Genomic DNA, 20,467 nt, shown 5'->3' on the forward strand with positions numbered 1-20,467 from the left:
AAGCACTCACTAAGGTACAATGTTTCTAAAACTAACAACATTAAATAAAATTCAATAAGCGTATTCTGGTATTCTTGTTTTTTAGAGAAAATGACGCCTTTATTTAATAACGGACGAAACAATAGGTCAATTGTTCAGAACATTGATTAAGTTAACAACATGATAAAACGTGTTTAACAATTGATTTACAATTTGCTGATGCGTTAATATGTTTAGATAATACAAATACGATGGATTTTGTGGGCTAAAAGCGAGCAAAATGTGCACCGCCTTGGAACGGTATTGGGCATGTAAGAGATCCCTGGGTTTTTTAACCTCATGTATATGAACACAACCTCCTCCTCCTCCTCTTCCTCCTCCTCCTCCTCCTCCTCGTCGTCGTCGTCGTCGTCGTCGTCGTCATCATCATCATCATCATCATCATCATCATCATCATCATCATCATCATCATCATCATCATCATCATCATCAACAAAATCATCATCATATCATATAGGTTATGATACGCTGGGGTGCCGAGGATGTATTATCCGTGGGGCTTGTTCTTTTCTTATGACAGTCGGACACCGTTGCCTCGAACTCGCTTGGCTCGAAATCCTCGTTGGCTCAAATTAGATGCACAGGACCGATTTTGTTAAACTGGCTCGAATTTTCCAAAGCTCAAGGTATTTTCGCCGGTCCACGGGAGTTCGAGCCAACGGGGTTCGACTGTTTTATAGAAACGAAATAAAACAACTTCTCAGGTAAACTGGTATTTAAATTTAAATGAAACACAATTCAATGTAATTGAAAAAACCTTTATTCATTTGTAATGTTTTTACAACAGAAAGAGGAGGACGTCAAACAACAGACCCATTACATGAGCAATGACCAAGTTTACATATATTTTAATAATCTAAAAATAAAAATGTACATATTCCCAATTATATTGGATAAAGTTACACACAGAACACATATTTTACGAAGGGTTAATTACGACCACATTATCAAGTTTGAACATCAGGAGTTAATAGCGGCCATATGTTTCTGGTAATTACAATTATTCTTGGAAGTAGGCAATTGATCTAAGCCGATCGAACAATTTTCATTGTTTCTTAACAACGCTTTCTGTTTTAGCGAACACTTAATCAATTTAAACACACATAAACCTTTCCTTTTATTTAAAACATTGTATTATAGTGTTCAGCAAGAACACGTTTCAATCATAGTTTTGTGTGATAAAACTGAATTAAAATTTAACTCTTAGCTACATAAATATATATATCAAGCCGAAAGTCTACTGTTTTAAAGACCTGGCCCCAGTATCACGAAAATACTCAAGTTAAGTCTTAGTCTCAATCTCAACTCAATTTACCACATAAAATCATATATAGTATCATTTAAAATCTGGTATGTTTTTATACTTTTTGAGAACGTATTTTCTCATAGAATATGGTATTGAAAGATTTTGACAATATTTCAAAGAAAACTAATTCTAAAAAGCAAAGCATATACTTGAGTAAATGTTAAAAGGCAATGAATTGTACTCCAAGTACATTTTGTACAATTGTACTCATGTACATTTTTGGCTGTAGAATATTTTTCCCTTGGAATCTAGAACAAAGATTTAAATATTCAATGATAAAAATGCGGTTTTTAAAATGTGTAAAATAATATATTTCTTTCAATAAATTTTGATGTTTTATTGTAAAATGTGTTGAGATTGAGTTTAAGATTTGACTTAAGTATTTTCGCGATATTGGGGCCTGGGTCGGTATTCAAAAAAACATTGTAAGCCATTTTGCAACTTAAGTCGATCTCCTATTTTTTATATTTAATCTATAAGAAAAATGAAAGTGATTAGAAATAAAATATGTTTATTCAATAAAATCAATTAAAATAAGGTATTCCAGATATTACTGAGTAATTGCCTCAAATGATATGCAATAAATAATAATCAACTTAGGAAAATGGCTAAAGTTAGGAAATAATTTAAGATGGTTTATGCCTACTTGCCCTGACCTACATGGAAGGCAAAAATGCCAAAATTGATTCAATGTTATGCGTCATCTGGTTGGTAGGTATTGCTCCTTCCGAACAAAACCATATTAAACAACAGCTTTCAGCAGTCAATAGTTAGATAAGAAAACTCCATTAATTAAGCTGAAAAAAGCGACGAAAGTAAAGCAATAATATTTTACTCGTGTTGTGTATTTGGAATACTTATCGCCTGAGATCTATTGAAGCATTACAATAATGAAAGTATTGTGTCCAACGGCGACTTCTTTAGCCAAAACTTGGAAATGACTTAACTAACCTTACGGAAGGGGCATTGCCATACTTGTGCGCAATGTCACTGGGTAGATGTGTACAAAGTTTCATGTAATTATCTCGAACGGTCTGGAGTTATTTCCAAGTTAAAACTTGCGACGACGTTTTCAATCTACATAATGGGCATTAACTCAACACGTATTTAAGTCAGAGATATGTGCCTTGCCATGCATGTGCGTATTGTCTCGGGAGAAAGTGTACCTTATTGTGTGTGAATATCTTAACGGTTTATTAGTGAAAGCTAAGGTTTAATTTTTTGCACGAAGCCGACGACGACGCCGACACCAAAAGTTTTCACAAAAGTCCGGGGTTTTTTTCTCCGAAAAAACAGTCGAGCTTAAAAGTGTGAAAAGTGTTAAAATTATGCAAATTGATGGTTTTTGTTACTTTTAGTAAATCCCCTTTACACTTTATCTAAACATTTGTTAATGTTGAAATTTGTTAAAAATATGTTCCAGCTTTCAGTGTGATATATGTTTTCCTTTCATGGTTAGGCAAATGTACAGTCGAAATCCGTTGGCTCGAACTCGCTTAGCTCGAATTTCTCTTTGGCTCGAAATGGATATAAAGCACCGATTTCGTTACATTAAAGGTAAGCATTTCCTATTGGCTCCAATTTTCCGGAATCGAGGTATTTTCGCTGGCCCCTGGAAGTTTGAGTCAACGGGGTTCGACTGTATATCAAGAAACAGTTTATGTTGGATATGACGCCCCATACCACATGCTGTTACCGTCTGCTCGTGTCTCAAACATGGCACCCACTGATTGTGACGATGAATTTGCATACTGCGATAAACTAGGATTAACATATGGATAATTTGGCACAGAAAGAAACGGCTGTTTTGCTATATCATTGATAGGATCAGTGGCAGATGCATATGTAAACTTAGGGTTTCTATGGATTGTCCTCAGTCCAAGAACATCATCATTCTCCGTAAAACATCCCTGTCCACACTTCTCCGCGGTTGATTCACACGGTTGGGTAGGAATGATCAATTCGTCCGCGAGAGATAATATATCGCTCTGGACATACTGTTTCTGTTTATTGTGAATTGAAATGTGTGGAATATTAATTTGAAGCTGGTCCTTGTGAATAGATAAGTCTGAAGATGGTTGGATTTGGTTTGAATCCAAAAGTGACGAGCACACCCTATTGGTTAAACTTGTGCGAATGACTGATTCCCTGCTTGCATATATGTTATTGTTATGAGCACTATATAAACCAGGTGTAAATGAATAAAACGGACCAGTCCAATTGTGATCCAAGCGGCTCGTTGTTTCAACAAAACTGGACTTCCCCTTGGATGGAAGATGCCTGCTCATAGCCTTCTCAAGGTCTTGAACAGTGCTTGAAATATTTTTATCAGTTATTTTGGCTTGAATCTTCGCTTCTCTATATTCACCATTCATTTTTTCAATCTTTGATCTCAGAGAAAGATCCTCCGGAGTAGCCTGTGCGAGTTTTGTGGTGTCCACTAGCGGGCTGCTTGGGATACTTGGATTTGCCGAAGACAAGTTCAGAATGCTGTCTTCCTCACTGTGAAGGGACGGGCTAGACCCGTGCTCAGATACGCTGTTGTGTCTGCAAATAAGATCACAGGTACTATTGTCACTTATGTCCACTGTGTGTGCGGCAACAGGTGAACACTCGTCCGAATCACGACGTCGTTTCCTTGGGCGATCAGCTTTTCTTCGAGAAAGCCGGTTGTCATGTTTAGCCAATTCGACCTTTTTGTCTATACTGTCCTCAAAGAACAGACCTTGTTCCATTGTTGTGTGAAATTCAGCAGAGGCGCCCTCTGGTGGTTGTTCATTGGAACCATCTTGTGATTCATCAGTGTCTTTAGATAGCAGGTCTGGTGAATCTGCCACAGACGCCTTCCCGTCGGCAATAGCCTCCAAATCTGCGAAACAAATTAAAACATTAATACATCAATACATTGATTATGAATGATGATGCTGCACACATGGCTCTAAGCTATTTGCTAAGGTTATATGAAACTATGTTTAAAAGTTATATGGGGAAAAAGTTATATATGCAACAGATGTAAGTCATAATGATACGGAATGCATTTAGAATGAATATTAGATTGTTAAATTCATACACAGGATGCCTATATCAAACGCCTGAACAAAATGATAAAAATGTTTATTTTAAAGCTGCAGTCTCACAGATTGAAAGTTTTGAACTATTCTATTTCTTGTCTCTGTATCAGCTGATTTTGACATAAATGCATTTAATTCAGTCATAAAAATAAGCTCACAAAGAACAGTTCTTCGGAAAACAGCCGAAAATTTCTTATTCTTCCGAAAATTTCTTATTCTTCTAAGTGTTAGTAATGTTTTAAGCCATAAAACATTAATTTTTAATCGTAAGTGTGAAACTTTTTATCTGCTCTTTTGACACCAGTCTTATATTTTGCGAATGCTTTATAAATACTTCGCAGGAAAAATGGTAAGCACTGAATAAATAAAAGCACTTGATCATCCAAAAAAATTGGTAACCTTAACAACAGACATAGAAAAGCAAGTCGAAAATACGACATTTGTGTAGGACACGTACCGCCTTGGTTTGAAGAACTGCATACAGGCTGGGCCACATTCTGCATCTGACTAGTATCCATGGCGACACCTCGGTGCTCAATACTACTGAAAACCAGAACAGAACAAAATCCGTATCACCGTGACAAAATATGACATTCCTAAGTTTTAAAATTGAATACAAATATAAAATGGTGTGATATGTTCATGTTTATTTCTGAAGGGCAACAAATACCATTTAGAAAACGGAAATTGATTTTTTTTATTGATTTTTTTTGGTTGCTATGGCAACAATCCATACAATTGGTCTTTCATCCATTTACCCTGTATAATTGAAGCACTGATTACAATATATTTAATTTATCTAACATTACTGAAACACAAATAAATCAGTTGTTTTGAGGACCTTTAGCAGATTTTACAAATTCGAAAATAGTTTTTGAGAATAATTTAAACCTCATTGTCTGGATAATGGCAAGAACGGTTTGTTCGTCAGTCGTCTTGGAGGTAAACAGGGATGTACAGCATATCTGCACCCAGATGTACCCGCCACCTTTATTCAGCAGGCGAACACAGGGTGACAACACCTGCCCTTTTGCCAGCACTAAAAAAAGTAACAATTAGTTAAATACACTTCTATTTCCATCCAATTTGTTTACCTTTTTGGTTTATTGAAATCTCTCCATTTGACAATGCAATACACACATAGTTGGGTAGAAAGTCCATAGCTTTGCTCAGGTTAACAACGTTATTAACGTCATCGTTGTTAATTTTCAAATATTAACTGCGCTAGAAGTTTAATGAATACATTTGTGATCTGCAGTACTTCTAGCCAGATTTGAGAAAACTGTTTCAGATTTATTTAGAAATATGAGCACTCTAAATATCTAAATATAGGTTGTCCGGTTAGCGCATTGGTTAGCGCACTCGCTTCTCACCTAGGCGACCCGGGTTCGATTCCTGGCTTGGGCGCATGTGAGTTTGGTTTGTGGTCACCAAGCCGGACACGTGGGTTTTCTCCGGTTTCCCCCACAACACAAGACCACACTCTCACGTAAAATCGTGCCAACGAGAGTGATTAATATAATGTTGTAATAACTTCACAATCGTTATAAGATAAATATGTTTAAACTAAATATCTCACAATTAAAACTTACGAGAGAACACGTTAATCACGTTGTTAACCAAAACAAGCTCTGAACAATCGGGCCATCGTCTGATACATGTCAATATAGCCAGAACTTTTTTCTTTGGACAAAACAACAGAAGGATGCCTTCAAATTTACTCTAACATGAATTTTGATAATTGTATGATTACTTGAGATTATTCGTATATTGTGAATCAACCGTTGATGTTTGATCTGAAAAATGAATATTCGGTGGCTATTTATGAAAAGCCATAAATGAACTTTCTGAAACAATTTCCGTAATATTACGAAAGGCTTAATACAACTGTCAGCAAGCCTGTATCAACAAATTGTCCGCCTAACGTTCGGTGAGTGCATGCCCTCTGCATGTTCTAAAACCTTGCCTGACCTGGCCTGGCCTTTTCTCCTGACTCAGCAATTTGTGTAAGGCCAGGCCAGGAAACGCCGGACCGAAATGTTGGTTGATTTTGTTTAGTTTGATTGCATCAGTAAAATACCATTAAAATACAAAAGATGCAATCCAAAAAACAACTAGCAATTGAATCTTCCTATCTATAGGATAATTTGTGTAAAAAGGATATACATGTTTTAATGACAACTTTGTCAATAATATATATCATGTCTGTCTGTATTTAGTAAATACATGTACACCTGATTTCGATTTGAAAACAGTTTAATTCTCAATTGCATGTTTTTGAATAATAATTAAAGTTCCTGTCCCAGGCAGGCCTTTAAAAACGCATAGAGAATCAGCTTAGTTTGGTAAGAAAACGACCGTTCTAACCTGTCAGAAAGCCTGTATCAACAAATTAACCGTACTACTTTCGGCGAGTGCATGTATTTCTGAATCATCAGAGAATCAGCCTATTTTCGTAAGAAACAATTGTTTAATGTTACATGAAGCGTTTATAAACAAATTACCCGTACAATTCTACGACAGTCCTCGGAGAATAAGCCTATTTTCGTGGGAAACAACCATCCTAAATAAACCCTATTTTCGCAATTCTAAATAAACCCTTTGTCGACAAATTGTCCAAACAACTCACGGTCATCGTGAGCCTTCCTGAGCAGTTGAATGTCCCCTGGATGACATAAGGTGTATACGTCCCTTCCCGACAGCTCATCAGACTTCCAGTCTGTTAACGTGCTGATCCTGAAGCAGAGATAAGGGAGCCGTACACAACACTGGACCCATCATCAGAACTATGCAATTGCACAACGCGGCCATTTATTGAATTGTTTATTAAATGATTTTAAAATTGAAAAAGAAGAGCAACAGCTGTATGAAGAACAGCTATTTGTTCAGCGCTGTTGTCTTATTCTTTCAGGTCATTTTTCGCCTTAGGGAATGACGTCATGTTGATGATTCAATGAGGTAAACACAAACCGATATCAGCGTATATTTGGAAATTCGAAGACAAAGGCAATCTTTTTTAGAAGACGTATTAATTATCCATGTAGGTTTGTTTCTGTTCTATACAGCAAAGAAATAAAAAGCGGGAAAGGGGCCGTACCTATGATATCCCAGGGGTGCGGGGGCATTTGGCAAGGATTTACAAGCAGTGTGTCCCAACAGGGAGGGGATTTTACCCGGGATTGGCTGGACCGAAAGTCAAAGTCCCCGCTATTCCCCGAACCTGGAGAGGCCGTGGCTACAATTGACTGGTGCATACTCGTGTTGCTTTTAACCTTTAACTACGAACAGCTATAAATTCCGTTACTCGACCTAGCAAGTACCTACACATTTTCACAGTAGATGACCTTGAACTTAGAAGTGAACCTCATGATGAAAGTGTCTGACTCAATCCTCAATTCTGTAATGGACGGTGGTGGGAGGGCAATCGCCACGCCTGATAAGCCCAGCAGAGGACCTGGGCTTTTTTGGCCAATGGTGAAGCTGAACTGAGATCGGAACTTGCCACAGATTAACAAAACCTGAAGAGCAAAACAAATTAATAAGTATATATAATAGCAGGGAAAAAAACAAATGTGAATAATACGAAAGTTGTTAAGAATAACGCCAAGTCTTTAGATGATTTGGCATATATATGGAACTAAGTTATAAAAAGGTCATTTTCATGGTTATGTATAAATCATTATTCGATCGAATAAACTTTTCCACTAGTGATTTTAGTCTGTACGTCTGTCTGTACGTCAGTCTGTACGTCTGTCTGTACATCAGTCTGTACGTCTGTCTGTACGTCAGTCTGTACGTCTGTCTGTACGTCGGTCAGTACGTCTGTCTGTATGTCAGTCTGTCTTTGCGTCCATCCTTCAGTCCGTTTGTCTGTCCGTCTGTCTGTCTGTCTATCTATATATCTATCTATATCTCTATATAGGGGCTTGTATATGCTTGCATAGATATGTCTATATATCCCGCTGATATACTACTAGAACATATCGAATGTATACTTTTGTTTTTTTCAAACATTTGTTGCAGAATGTCAAGTATGAATGAACCAATTTAGTTTTAAAATGTACCCTGACACAGATAAAAATATATTCAACAATTTTGAGTCTTCTGTATATTGTTATGCTTTAATACTAATTTTTAAGGAAACAGATATGAAAATAATCGATAAAAAATCAATACACACTCGATAGCCCGATGTTCGACTGTGTACGCCTCGTTTGGTTAGTGTCGACTTCATCCGGATACAAAATGTCCGCCTGTAGCCTCTCTCACCACCGGGAACCATCAGCGGAACTTCAAAGGAATCAGATCCTAATATAAGATATTGCTATATTGTTGTGTTCAGTCTGGCGAATATCCTATCAAGTAACTTTCAGCATTCGTTATAAAGTAAGCCAGTTAAGTCACCCCGTACGAAATACATATTAATTAACATAATTGGCAGAAATTTGTTTAGGTTAACAACTTGATTAATGACACTGTTGTACAATTTTAACCTGAAATATTTGACGATGTGCTAATATATTTAAATGAAGCAAATACAGCTTAAATAGCTGTCTCAAATCTTGTGAGAGATATTGCAGATCACACGTGTATTCAATAACTTACTAGAGTAGAAAATATTTTTAAGTTAACAACGATGTTAATGTCATCGTTGTTAACTTAACAACATTCTGAAAAAACCGGTCCAACGATTCTGAATTCGAACGTAATATTAAACAAAACAAGCGCGTTTGAACATTGCTATTAAAGTTACCTCTATCGTTCATGGGAGGAGTTACTGCCCTTGCACTTTTTGGACTTTCCACGAGTGGAGATGTGGGCGATGAAAGTGTGCTTGAAATACCTGGAACAAACAAAGATGCATTGTTTACATGAAGTTATAGGATGTTATTACGAACTTATCTTAACAAATGCCTATTTTTCGATAACGTTTTTTTTAAGATGACTCAGATATTTCAGTTTCATATTCACAAAGTTTATCAACTATTTAATTGCGCGCACTTTTAAATGGTATACAAATACTGTTTTATTAGAACTTTAAATCAATTGATATAATATGACAGCCTGTGTAAATAAAAACACGTTGCAATACAATAAACGTTAACTTCAAACAGAAAATGTTGACGCATATCTTTTATTTCCATCATGTTGGTGAACTCCACGCAATGCGAACGTAGCCATAAAGTACAAATGTCCACATATAAATAAATTGTGATCAAACGAAGTTAAATGTACTTTTTCTAGACTTAGGTGCAGTTGACGAGGGGTTGTTTTCTTAAAACCATTTGGATATAATGTTGATGAAGTTAATCGTTGCGTAAGCTTTATTGTATAACAACCTTCATCAACCTAGGATTTGTTTTATTTTCTACAGTACTTATATATTGTGATTTGCATGCCATATATATTAACATACTTAATGAATGGAAATACAAAAAATGTGAATGTGAAAATCAGCTCATTCTTTATCTTATCTTATCTTATCTTATCTTATCTAATTAAACAATGCTTTATAAAAATGACTTTGGCCAACAACGAATAGTAATTTTATAAGAATAATATTCGAAATAACCTAGGAAAGAAATTTCGGAATCCACCTTTTTTTATAAGTGATTAAAAAAAAATGTTTGTATCAATTAAGAATGGTCCTTTAAACTTCAAAAGAACTATTGAATTGTCGATTTGTTTAACATTAGCGTAACATTTGTTCAAGTACAGCGATTTTTTTTCTTTTCCTCAAGGCCAGCCAATAAATAACATTAAACATTATATATCGGACAGTTAACACCGGTGTCATACAAATTTATTTCATAAATTATAATAAATACAAATCATTTTTATTACAGATAGCCAGACTTGGCGTCTAAGCATAACGGCAAATTTGAAATCCATTTGTTTTCCATACATGATTTATAATGCTGTAACTTCCAGTTAAACAAGCTTGCAAGAACATTGTATGAATGATTGACGAACATCAAACCATATTGAATATTACTCATGGTAAAGGCCAATATTATAATACTCGGTTAAAAAATCCGGTCGAAGTATTACTAACAACTGGAAGCAAATTATTGAAATAATTCAGTGAAGTTATGGCCGTAATGTTTAATGTGGATGCCTAGGGCCGTATTCAATTAATGCCTTAGATTTAACTTATAGATAAAAGTGTAATTTGGCTGTTTTAAATGATTGATTTGAGTCTATAGGATTTATTGGCCAATGAAATATCTCAGATTTTGATTCATAAATTAAGATCAATCTAAGATGATTGCAAAAACGTCCCAAACTTAAAACAGCATGTTTGCAATACTTTTATCATTAAAATATTTATAAATTGTTCCTCTACACATTAAACACTTTTTTAAGGTAGCCAAAGTTATATGTGGCCAGTGTCCCGTCTCCTCATTATAAAAAATGATACGCTGGTCTATTAAGCATCAACATATTACAAAATTATTCATCGGATATCTTCAGGTTTGAAATAAAAAATAAATTAAGAGAAGCAACATGTACAACAAAACTGGACATTATGTTCCAATCACATCAGGGTCGATACATACAATTTGTGCTGGTAACAAAATAATGGTTCAGAATTATTCGGGGTGATGTTCAAATATAAATTTAAACATAGATTTGCAAGGTAAGAGAAGGTCATATACTCGACAATGAGATGCCCAGTTCGTCCGCCATTTCCTGGTGGTCTTGTGTGTGAACATAGTCGAATATGCTGCTGCCCGCCATTTCCACCTGACAATATAAAAAATATATATATGGTTACATTACAAAGTCAGGAGGTTGGTGCCCTTGATTTTCACCTGACAATAAACAGTGTATGAGTACCTACATCCTCGACACACCAATATACAAGAGTGACCCGATGAAATGTCTCTATTTGCAATATGTGATTGTATAACTAAAATACAAATTGTTATCATTTCATTTTAAAGAGTCTTGACGTGAAACGCGCATTTTGACTTCAGACAAAGAGAAACGTATTGGTCAACATTCAAAAGTTAAAAAACATCCAGATGTTTTAAACCAAGTGCTATTTTGGCAGAATTGTTCGTACAAATTAGGTTATGCTGTGTTTGAGGATGTTTTTTTTTTAATTTTGTCCACATGCAAATAACTTTTTCCTATACATTTGGAGTCATCGAACGTTTAAAGTACTCCACAAAACTAACATTCAATAACAAATGACCCCTATTGAGAATGCTATCACCCCAAGCAGAAAAATCTGCATAACCCATTCTCTAAATGAGCTGCGGATGACACCGAGTAATTGTTACACCATATGGGGCCAAGGCAAAGGAATTTAGACGGAGCTCATTTGCCAACAAAACTGATTTACTGAAAGTTGCCATAATGCAACACCCTAGATTTACACCATTAAGAGACTATTCCCTCAAAAGATGTTGTTCATAATTCAGTTTACATATAGTTTTTAACTTATTTGCTTAATAAAAGAAACAATTTCCTGATTGTATACAGTAAACAACATGTAATCAGGTTAGGGAAACAGACAATGTGAGAGAATGATTCGGTAAATTATCATTCATTTTATAAATAATCGGCAATAATAATACGGTCAATTTAAACAAAGCAATGGGCATCCATTTCCTAATAATATTGAAAAATCGAAAAATTTCTAACTCCTTTTCAAAGCATTTCAGACATACAAGTTGACGCATTGCTTTTCAAGAAAATCTTTTTACACTGCTTTAGATCAATAATACAAACAAAGCGAATAGCCAACTAGTTCGCTGGTTCAACAGCTAACAGACATTCGACGCACAATGCCATCAAATAACAAAACATATGCATATGTATACATGATCACTCTCACACTTGACCTAACATGTGTTAATAAAGAAAAAAGACACGATAAAGGATAAACACATTGTAACGGTCAGCCAAGAGGTCCTCATCATCTCACTGGTCCTAACATTTGCTTATAAAGCATAGAGACACCATAGAGGATAAAAACATTGTAATGGTCAGCCAAGGGGTCCTCATCATCTCACTGGTCCTAACATTTGCTTATAAAGCAGAGACACGATGAAGGATAAACAGTTGGTATCAGAAAAATAAAGAAGCAACTACATTCATTCCTTTGTAAGTATACGCACCTGTGAAAGCCCTAGGTAGACAGACACTGTCTCGGATATATACAGGAAACGGCCATCATTGCTCAATGTGAAGGCAAATCCGTCCAAGGACTGGAAAGCAAAAAGCAAATATAAAATAATTTCATACCCACGACCAAGATCTTCAACTTAAGGGCAGGTTTGTGCTTATTTATTTTGTTTTATTAGTTGAAAAGTGTGGGAGTTTGTTCTTTTAGGAATCGATTAATATTGCGATCCTTTTATTTTCTAAAATCACAATCTAATTATTTAAGTGACAAATAATAAACAAGAATATCATGCCATACAACTGTATCACCGTAAAACATTGCATATGTATGAGCTACATATAAAAAAAATCAACAAAATATTCTTAGATGATTTTAAATTTCATAATGAATTTATTGAGAAGAGGACAATGAACCACTTTATTTCTATATCGTTTTTGGATAATTAAAAGTTTAGCATATACTAATGAGCTTAAGTCAATACGGTTCTGCCTTCTTTTCAAGTATAAGTTTATTGAGCAACGGGTGGGTGGGGTACGGTGATGGATGCCTATTATCTCCATGTCTCCGAGACTTTAGTGAAACATACGGCATTCCCTGTATAAAATGAGAAATTGGGAACCTTATATTATTGCAAATATGAGTATTGCCAATCTATATAGTAAGAAGTTTCCTTATTTCTATATCAATTAAAGGTACGTGCGTCCATACAGAAAATTACTACTTCATTCATTGACAAATGCCGTGTGAAATAAAGTCAGTCCAATATCGCTTTCTTAATAAATATAAGGTATTTTTACGGTCTAAATGAGGAACAATTTAATTTTGTTTTGTTTGGCTTTCGACGCTCACAAAAGGCTAAGAAGTCAGGAAAATGTAATTCAATATAAACGGGAGGGTCTTAGCAGTTGATTACGATTCAGGGGGAGCTACAACAATGCTGAGACAATTAGCTTTCTTCCTTGGCGCTAGTCGCCCTACAGACGACACGTTCTCTCCTTTCACGTGTCGCCATGAAAATCACGTGCGCCGTGTTACGTGTCGATCAAGCGTTCGAAGAAAATGGGAAATTGAAATACTTCTCGAAAGTTTACTTGTCGCGATACAATAGAGGTGGTAATCACAAAAGGGATGGTAGGTATTAAGAGCACGAAGGTGCCCTTCAGTAGACAAAAAATTGGTCAAATACAAAAAAAAACCTGTGACGTCCAAATATATTGAGATATTTCGCAGCAACAACCACTAATTATTTAGAACTATCAATCATTATAATAAGATATATTACTGGCAGAACTCATTTAGTTCAATGTTAATGAAGACAATGAACAAATACATCCGCCAGACGTAGCGAAAAATTCGATGCATATAGAAAAGGACTAATCGACTTGAACCAAGTGTTTGAAGCGGGTGAAGTGAATAAAAGTCAATTTTCTTGGGATGATTGGGGACTATGACGAAATCTCTTCTGGTATTTTAGTGTCTCCTCCTCAAGCCGTCGTAGCCAAAACAATTCATTATGTTGCCACATGTAATAAAGAGACGGTTCGAATTTGATTATTGTCCGCATTTAGTTGGGTCTCTAAGCGCGCAATCGATCATCAATTTAATGCCTCTGCCATTCACACTTCCAGGAAAATGTTATTAATGCACTACTGATTCAATATCACCGTCCAGTTTAAATCTCCCGAGATTTGGCGGGATTTTGTCATGTGAGACACGTCTTAGATGTTCTTGCTCGCTTACATACAAATAAACATTTACCACCAAGAGTTCTGATGAAGCGATATAAACTGTGCTATTAGGACACGATTTACGTCTTGTTTATTCGAGACTACAGTTAAAGTGACACCCTTATTCAATATCAAAACAGAACTGAACAGAACTTTTATAAGACAAGACATAAACATTAACATGTTCGTAGAAAATGCATATATTACAAAACAGCATTGACATTAATGTTGTATGAGAAGAGCATAAATTCAAGAACAAATATAATTATAGCTATTCAAATAATAATAATATCAATGCATACACATGTATACACTCCGTATATATTTTGACTGATAAACCTTTAACTACTTACTTAATAATGCTTTTATGGAAAATATTATTTACTGATAACAAGATTGTAACTGTGAATTTAATAGCTGAAAACGCAAAAAATATCAAATGATTGGTGAATGCTAAAAGATTTACTGTGATCTATTTTGATCTCAAATGGTAGAAATACTGCGTTTTATGCACATTTCGTTCAAATTAAAATAGATATCCTTCATAAGAACCATTTTTTTCGACACGTATTCATCCTTTTTGGAATAATAAAACAACAGTATTAATTGTGGAAAATCTAATGTAGAAGTAAGAGTGCATCTTGAGTTGGTAATAAAAAAACACCTCGTAACCCTTGATAAGTGTGAGTGCGAATGCCTTTATAATCATGACTGATTGGTGTCCTCATTAAAAAAATTAGCAATTTGTATGAGTAAGTTTGAACAATAGTTTATAGTTAAATAGAAAACGTTTCACTCCTGAATGCGCGCATCATAAGCGGCAATGCTTGGAGATAAACTATTATGCACAGTATATATATTATGATTATTATTGTTGGGAAATGGTGACAGAGAATGATTGAATTTTATGGTTAATATAAAATGAACAAAAAACGTTAATTGTGCGTAATTAAAGATATGATGATATATACACGAACGTTTTTGCCAGTAGTTATGCTTATCTTTATTTATTTTAACATTTGTTCAACTTTTCTATTTTCGAAATGAATATTGCACTCTGGTATTTACTTGATATCGCCATGCCATGTGTTCATTTTATTGTAACAACGATACACTGTATACGTTAAAGCTAAAATATGGTCCGTTCTGTTCGTTTATGATCCATGGTCTGTGTATGTTAAAGTTAATAATTGATTAAGTCGTTGATTTAGACATTGGTACTTTTATTTTGGAATTCATTTCATTACTGGCTATTCACCGTTTAAAAAAGTTATTTTATTTTGGTCAAAGTAAAAACCAATCTCCATCAAAAACCCGACCAACAATCTTATGATTGTAATTGCTCCTGTGTATGAATGATGAAACTAGAAGTCCATTCACGTGCTACAAAGACGGATGTAGGTAAAGATACAAACTCTGCGCAGAGTTACTTCCCTTACAGTAGTAATCACTGCCACCAAGCAAACCACGTGACAATAGATGTACTCATGTGACGCAATAATATTTTATCCGTAAAAAAGTATTTTTTTTTGTATTTTAACCTCAATGCACCTTAAAATAATATAAATAAAATAAAAGTTAAAAAAGAGAGAAGAAAATACATTTAAAAAAGTAGTTTATATAGCTGAAATCCAGCTAGACTCGCTCATGGTGGCTAATGTTTATGTTGCTTGTCAGGGGAGATCACTGCGTAGGGGATTGGTAAAGCTATGGACAAAGTTTCATGTGACGAACTGAGAGGTCACATGCAGGCAAAAATGAACAAGTGATCCGTATGTTACACCATAGTTAACATAATACTGTACCTGCAGTATATGAGCCCCTTGATGCAGTTCAAAGAGGTCCGCTGTTATCGATGTCTGACCGCGCCGTTGACCTAAAATGTAATTACAAAAAATATGAACATTATATTTGAATTAAAAAAAAACTACTAAAGGTATCCGATGTATAAATCAGTTTGTCATAACTTTAGAAGGCATTATAAGTAATGTCAAATACATGTATTTATCAGGGGCGGATCCAGGATTCAAAGTTATAGGGGACATAACCATTTTACTTGCGTCCCTCCATCCGAACAGAAATTTATTTGGTTTAAAGTGTTTGCAGAGGGGTTTGGGCGTACTCCCCCAAAAGAATTTCAACAATAATACAGGCCGTAATAGTGCATTTGGGGCATATTTTATTACTTTTTTCTTGTATATCAAAATGAAAATTAAAATCGGATGACATAAGACCCCCCCCCCCCAGACCCGCTAGTGTTGATGCCCGACTCCATATCATTTTGGCATCATTTGAATGGAAATTACCATGTTTAGTACATGACCTTAAAACAGTACAGATAAGTTATAGCACTTAGTGTATTTATTCTTTAGTTCGACCAAAATTGATATTAACCAATTTGCAATCCTTCAAGTTCAAAAGAACTTAGCGAATCTACGTTTACTATTAATAATATATTCAACGGTTTGTACTTTTTGTGGCCTTGCAAGATTGATAAATTGGTTGTCTATCGTGTTCTTAAGTGCGGCTACCTAATTAAGGAAAACGTATCTATTGTATAATAGTAATAGAAGCAGTTATAAACTCTCAAATGTCTGGTAAGATCACATACGTTATACAGTATATGTGCTTTCTCAAAGGCTCAAAATAATGTGGTTACACCAAAATGAAATAGATCCGTTTTGTGTAACATAAAAGCGTGCATTAAAATGCTTGTTCATAAAAACGAGAGGATTTATAGGACACTAATAGCGACCGAATTGTAACAAATAACCTCAATAACATTTCAACCATTTAAACTCAATAAATCTCGGAAAATGTCGGCACAGAAAGCTTTAATGACATACTTTGCCGATTTAATTATTCGTATTTACACCTTAACTTCAATTCCTTAAATGAACTGCCTTTCGGCAATTGCGGTTATCATCCGATGAACGCAATATCTTCGGATATGTCCGGATCGCAATTCATCGCATAACAATATACATGAAAATTGTGGTATATATGTATGTATTGCTTTAAACCTTGCGGTCAAGGATAACCCGTGAAAGTGCGAGCACTTATTTCCAACGGGGTCCTTCGTTTTTGCTGAAGGGACAGCACGCTGAAGAGACAGTGGTCGGATACAAGGAAGTCCGGGTTCAATACCCTAGCTCTTTTTCGAAGAGGCCTCTTTGGTTCTTTTACGTGCTCGGTGTGAAGTGCCGATACACGGGGTACAACTTTTCTGGGTTAAACCAGCACTGAGTACACCACTTTTCCAAGCAGTATCCTTTAAATGCCGAGCGTCCTGCAAGGGAGCTACTTGAACCAACTTTTAACGTCTTTTAATATGACGCGGCCAGGGATTGCACCCACGACCTCTCCCTCCGTATAGGTTGATCTTGTTATTGTTTGTTTTGTGTCAGCAGGTCTCGTACAATATAAATCAACATTTTAGAAAAAGGTAATTTACGATATGTTAAATGTATTGCACCATAAGTGTTTCAATTTAACGCTTAAAGGTGATTTTAAGTGGTTGATCTTTTCCCGCGTTATTGTGACTTCATTTGATAAATGTTTTTCGATTACAGTCGGGTCGTTCTATTTACAGAATGGGTAAGAAAGGATTACTTAAAGGTTTTCTTAAATTAAATGAAGTATTTTTAACCATTCTTGAATGAAATAATGAACTATTGGTGCAAATATAAGTTATGAATTGCGGGATTGATGTCATTATCGGTGATATGAACGCAATTGAGCTGGCCAAAGTACGCGTGGATTCCTTTGGACTCCACACACTTTAACCAGACCCAATAGATTTATTAGAATGAGATGAATTGTTATCATTATTATTTTTTTATTTATTATTATTATTATTATTATTATAATTATTATTATTATTATTATTATTATTATTATTATTATTATTATTATTATAATTATTATGCACAGAAAATTAAGGATGAATTACATTTTGTTACGAGTAGCAGTTGTTTCAATGATCGCCAATTAATGTTTATTGAAAAAATGAATCTAAGACCTTATATTTTTAAATCAGTAGAATTAACAAACCAACTGTTGTAAATTCATGTAACAGATTAAAGGTAGAAGAAGCCTCTTTAATTAATGACATAGTTTTAGTTTTTAATCAACCGAATATCCATTATATATCTTATTAACTTTATATATAGCCTTTTTTATTAGATTGTTCTCCATAAACATTCTCAAATTTCATAACCATACATGTATTGTTATTAAAGCTGCACTTTCACAGATTAAACGTTTTATCAACTTTTTTTTTTTATTTGGAACAAGCAATTTTTTGCGAAAATCCATGGCAACCAGTTATATAAGACAGCTGAAAAAAAATCAGATCGCAGATTTTTATACGTAAGTTCAAAACTTGATGTTTTATGCATTTTTCTATAAAAAACATTAATTTTCGACTAAAATATGAAAATCTACGATAGGATTTTTTGTCAGCAATCTTTTATCATTGGTTTGCAGATATTTAAGCAAAATTTGTACTTTCCAAGACAATAAATAAAAAAATTGTTAAAATGGTATATCTGTGAGAGTGCATCTTTAATGTGTTATCCTATGCTAAGAATTTTTACGTGGAGAAAAAAGAAAATAATCTTTGGCCTTCAAAGATGGTTGAAAAGGTCATGCAGTTTACGATCGATTTCATTAGACATGAACAAAACCTCGTTACGATAACCCTATGCATGAAACTTTGTTTACCCTGTATATATTGCTTTGTTGCATAAATCGAAATAAACTTCCGACTATGTTTTGTTCGTAGTATTATTGTTGGTATGAGTTTTACATGTTCCTTCCCTACCCATAAACTCTCTGAAATGATACCATACTAGCATATATGGGGTCGCTTGTAGGCCTTCAAGGTCAACAACATGATTGTTCAGCCGATACCTTAATGTAAATTTTCTTTGCAATAAAGTCGAACCCCGTTTGCTCGAACTCACTTGGCTCGAATACATCGTTACCTCGAACTCACTTGGCTCGAATCCATCGTTACCTCGAACTCACTTGGCTCGAATCCATCGTTAGCTCGAACTAGATGTAAAGGACCGAATTCTTTATAAGGTAAGCATACCCGCTTGGCTCAAAATTCCGATGATCGAGGTATTTTTGTCGGTCCCTTGGAGTTCGAGCGAACGGGGTTCGACTGAACATTGATGCACTGGCAGCCTGCCTAGCGTATACTCGTGTACGACGTTGGATTTTAGTCGTCACTTCAATTATCTTAAATCGGTATAAACGTAAAAACTATGGTAATTCATTGGGAAAAAAATCAGCTCAAATTAAATTCCCACACAAATATGTAGCAAAGTTCCAAAACTATGACACTTAGTTTCTATTTACGACTAAAATCGACTAAGATATTTATTGAAACGCTCTCCAACGTTCAATTCGACAACATTTTACTGAATATATTTTTTTATTGAACACTTGATTCTTTTAGTGAACCCTGAATATAATAACAACTCAAATGGGCGTGTAAAAATCGTTTGAAACCAATGGAACGCATGATACACGAGATTAGATCTATTTATGATAACAATCAATTAGAAATGAGGCCAAATAAGTTATATCAATAGCATTTTAAAAGTATTAACATAATGTGTTCATTTTTCATTAACATTGAAAAAGATACACAAATATTTTTTTTTATATTAAAACTTTTATGCTGTACAGACCTTTTTGTAATCTTAAGGGGTGGACTATATTACGCCGATGCAGCGATAAGAGGTGCATAGATTTCTGCCAAAATTTGCTAAATTTTATACACAGGACCCCGCATGCCATAAAGCAAATCAGCTAATTGATTTAAGAGCGCAGTTTTTGTTGCACACCTTGCTGCTTTACGTAACGTAATACCCTTTTAACCCTAACAACAGGCACTAAAGGAATTCTGGTTTGAAACTAATACTTCAAGGCATTAAGCCACACATAAAATAAAGTCTCAAAAATCAGGCAATCTTATCACGCCCGATTGAGAACAATTTGATAATTGTTAAAAAGACGAAGCCAGACAGACAAATAAGTGAAGTAATGCCAAGTTTATGCCAGTCCAGATGTGGGTCACTTGAAGTCGGCGCAGATTCGTGAAGGTGTATACGAACAAAACAACTCTTATCACGATTCCCAATGATAGCGAGAACCGTCTGAAAGCTCACCTTAA

At 35.0% G+C, this 20,467-nt stretch overlaps 1 protein-coding gene across 5 annotated transcripts in view; it reads right to left on the reverse strand.

Moving 5' to 3' along the window:
* Positions 1–796: 796 nt before the first annotated feature.
* LOC128209806 (protein trachealess-like) overlaps positions 797–20,467 on the reverse strand; it is a 75,247-nt gene continuing 55,576 nt past the window's right edge. For 4 of the 5 annotated variants that reach the window (XM_052914023.1, XM_052914025.1, XM_052914026.1 and 1 more), the window contains 10 exons: positions 16,086–16,156; positions 12,546–12,635; positions 11,076–11,163; positions 9,170–9,259; positions 8,597–8,706; positions 7,741–7,934; positions 7,046–7,152; positions 5,308–5,455; positions 4,874–4,959; positions 797–4,214 (listed from right to left, as the gene is read on the reverse strand). In XM_052914023.1, the coding sequence (XP_052769983.1) occupies positions 3,004–4,214; positions 4,874–4,959; positions 5,308–5,455; positions 7,046–7,152; positions 7,741–7,934; positions 8,597–8,706; positions 9,170–9,259; positions 11,076–11,163; positions 12,546–12,635; positions 16,086–16,156 (2,195 nt within the window). In that variant the 3' untranslated portion in view covers positions 797–3,003. The remainder of the gene's footprint in view (positions 4,215–4,873; positions 4,960–5,307; positions 5,456–7,045; positions 7,153–7,740; positions 7,935–8,596; positions 8,707–9,169; positions 9,260–11,075; positions 11,164–12,545; positions 12,636–16,085; positions 16,157–20,467) is intronic. The other variant, XM_052914024.1, reaches the window with a different exon arrangement.

This window comes from Mya arenaria, chromosome 11 (assembly GCF_026914265.1).
Source record: "Mya arenaria isolate MELC-2E11 chromosome 11, ASM2691426v1".
Classification (NCBI taxonomy): Eukaryota; Metazoa; Mollusca; class Bivalvia; order Myida; family Myidae; genus Mya; species Mya arenaria.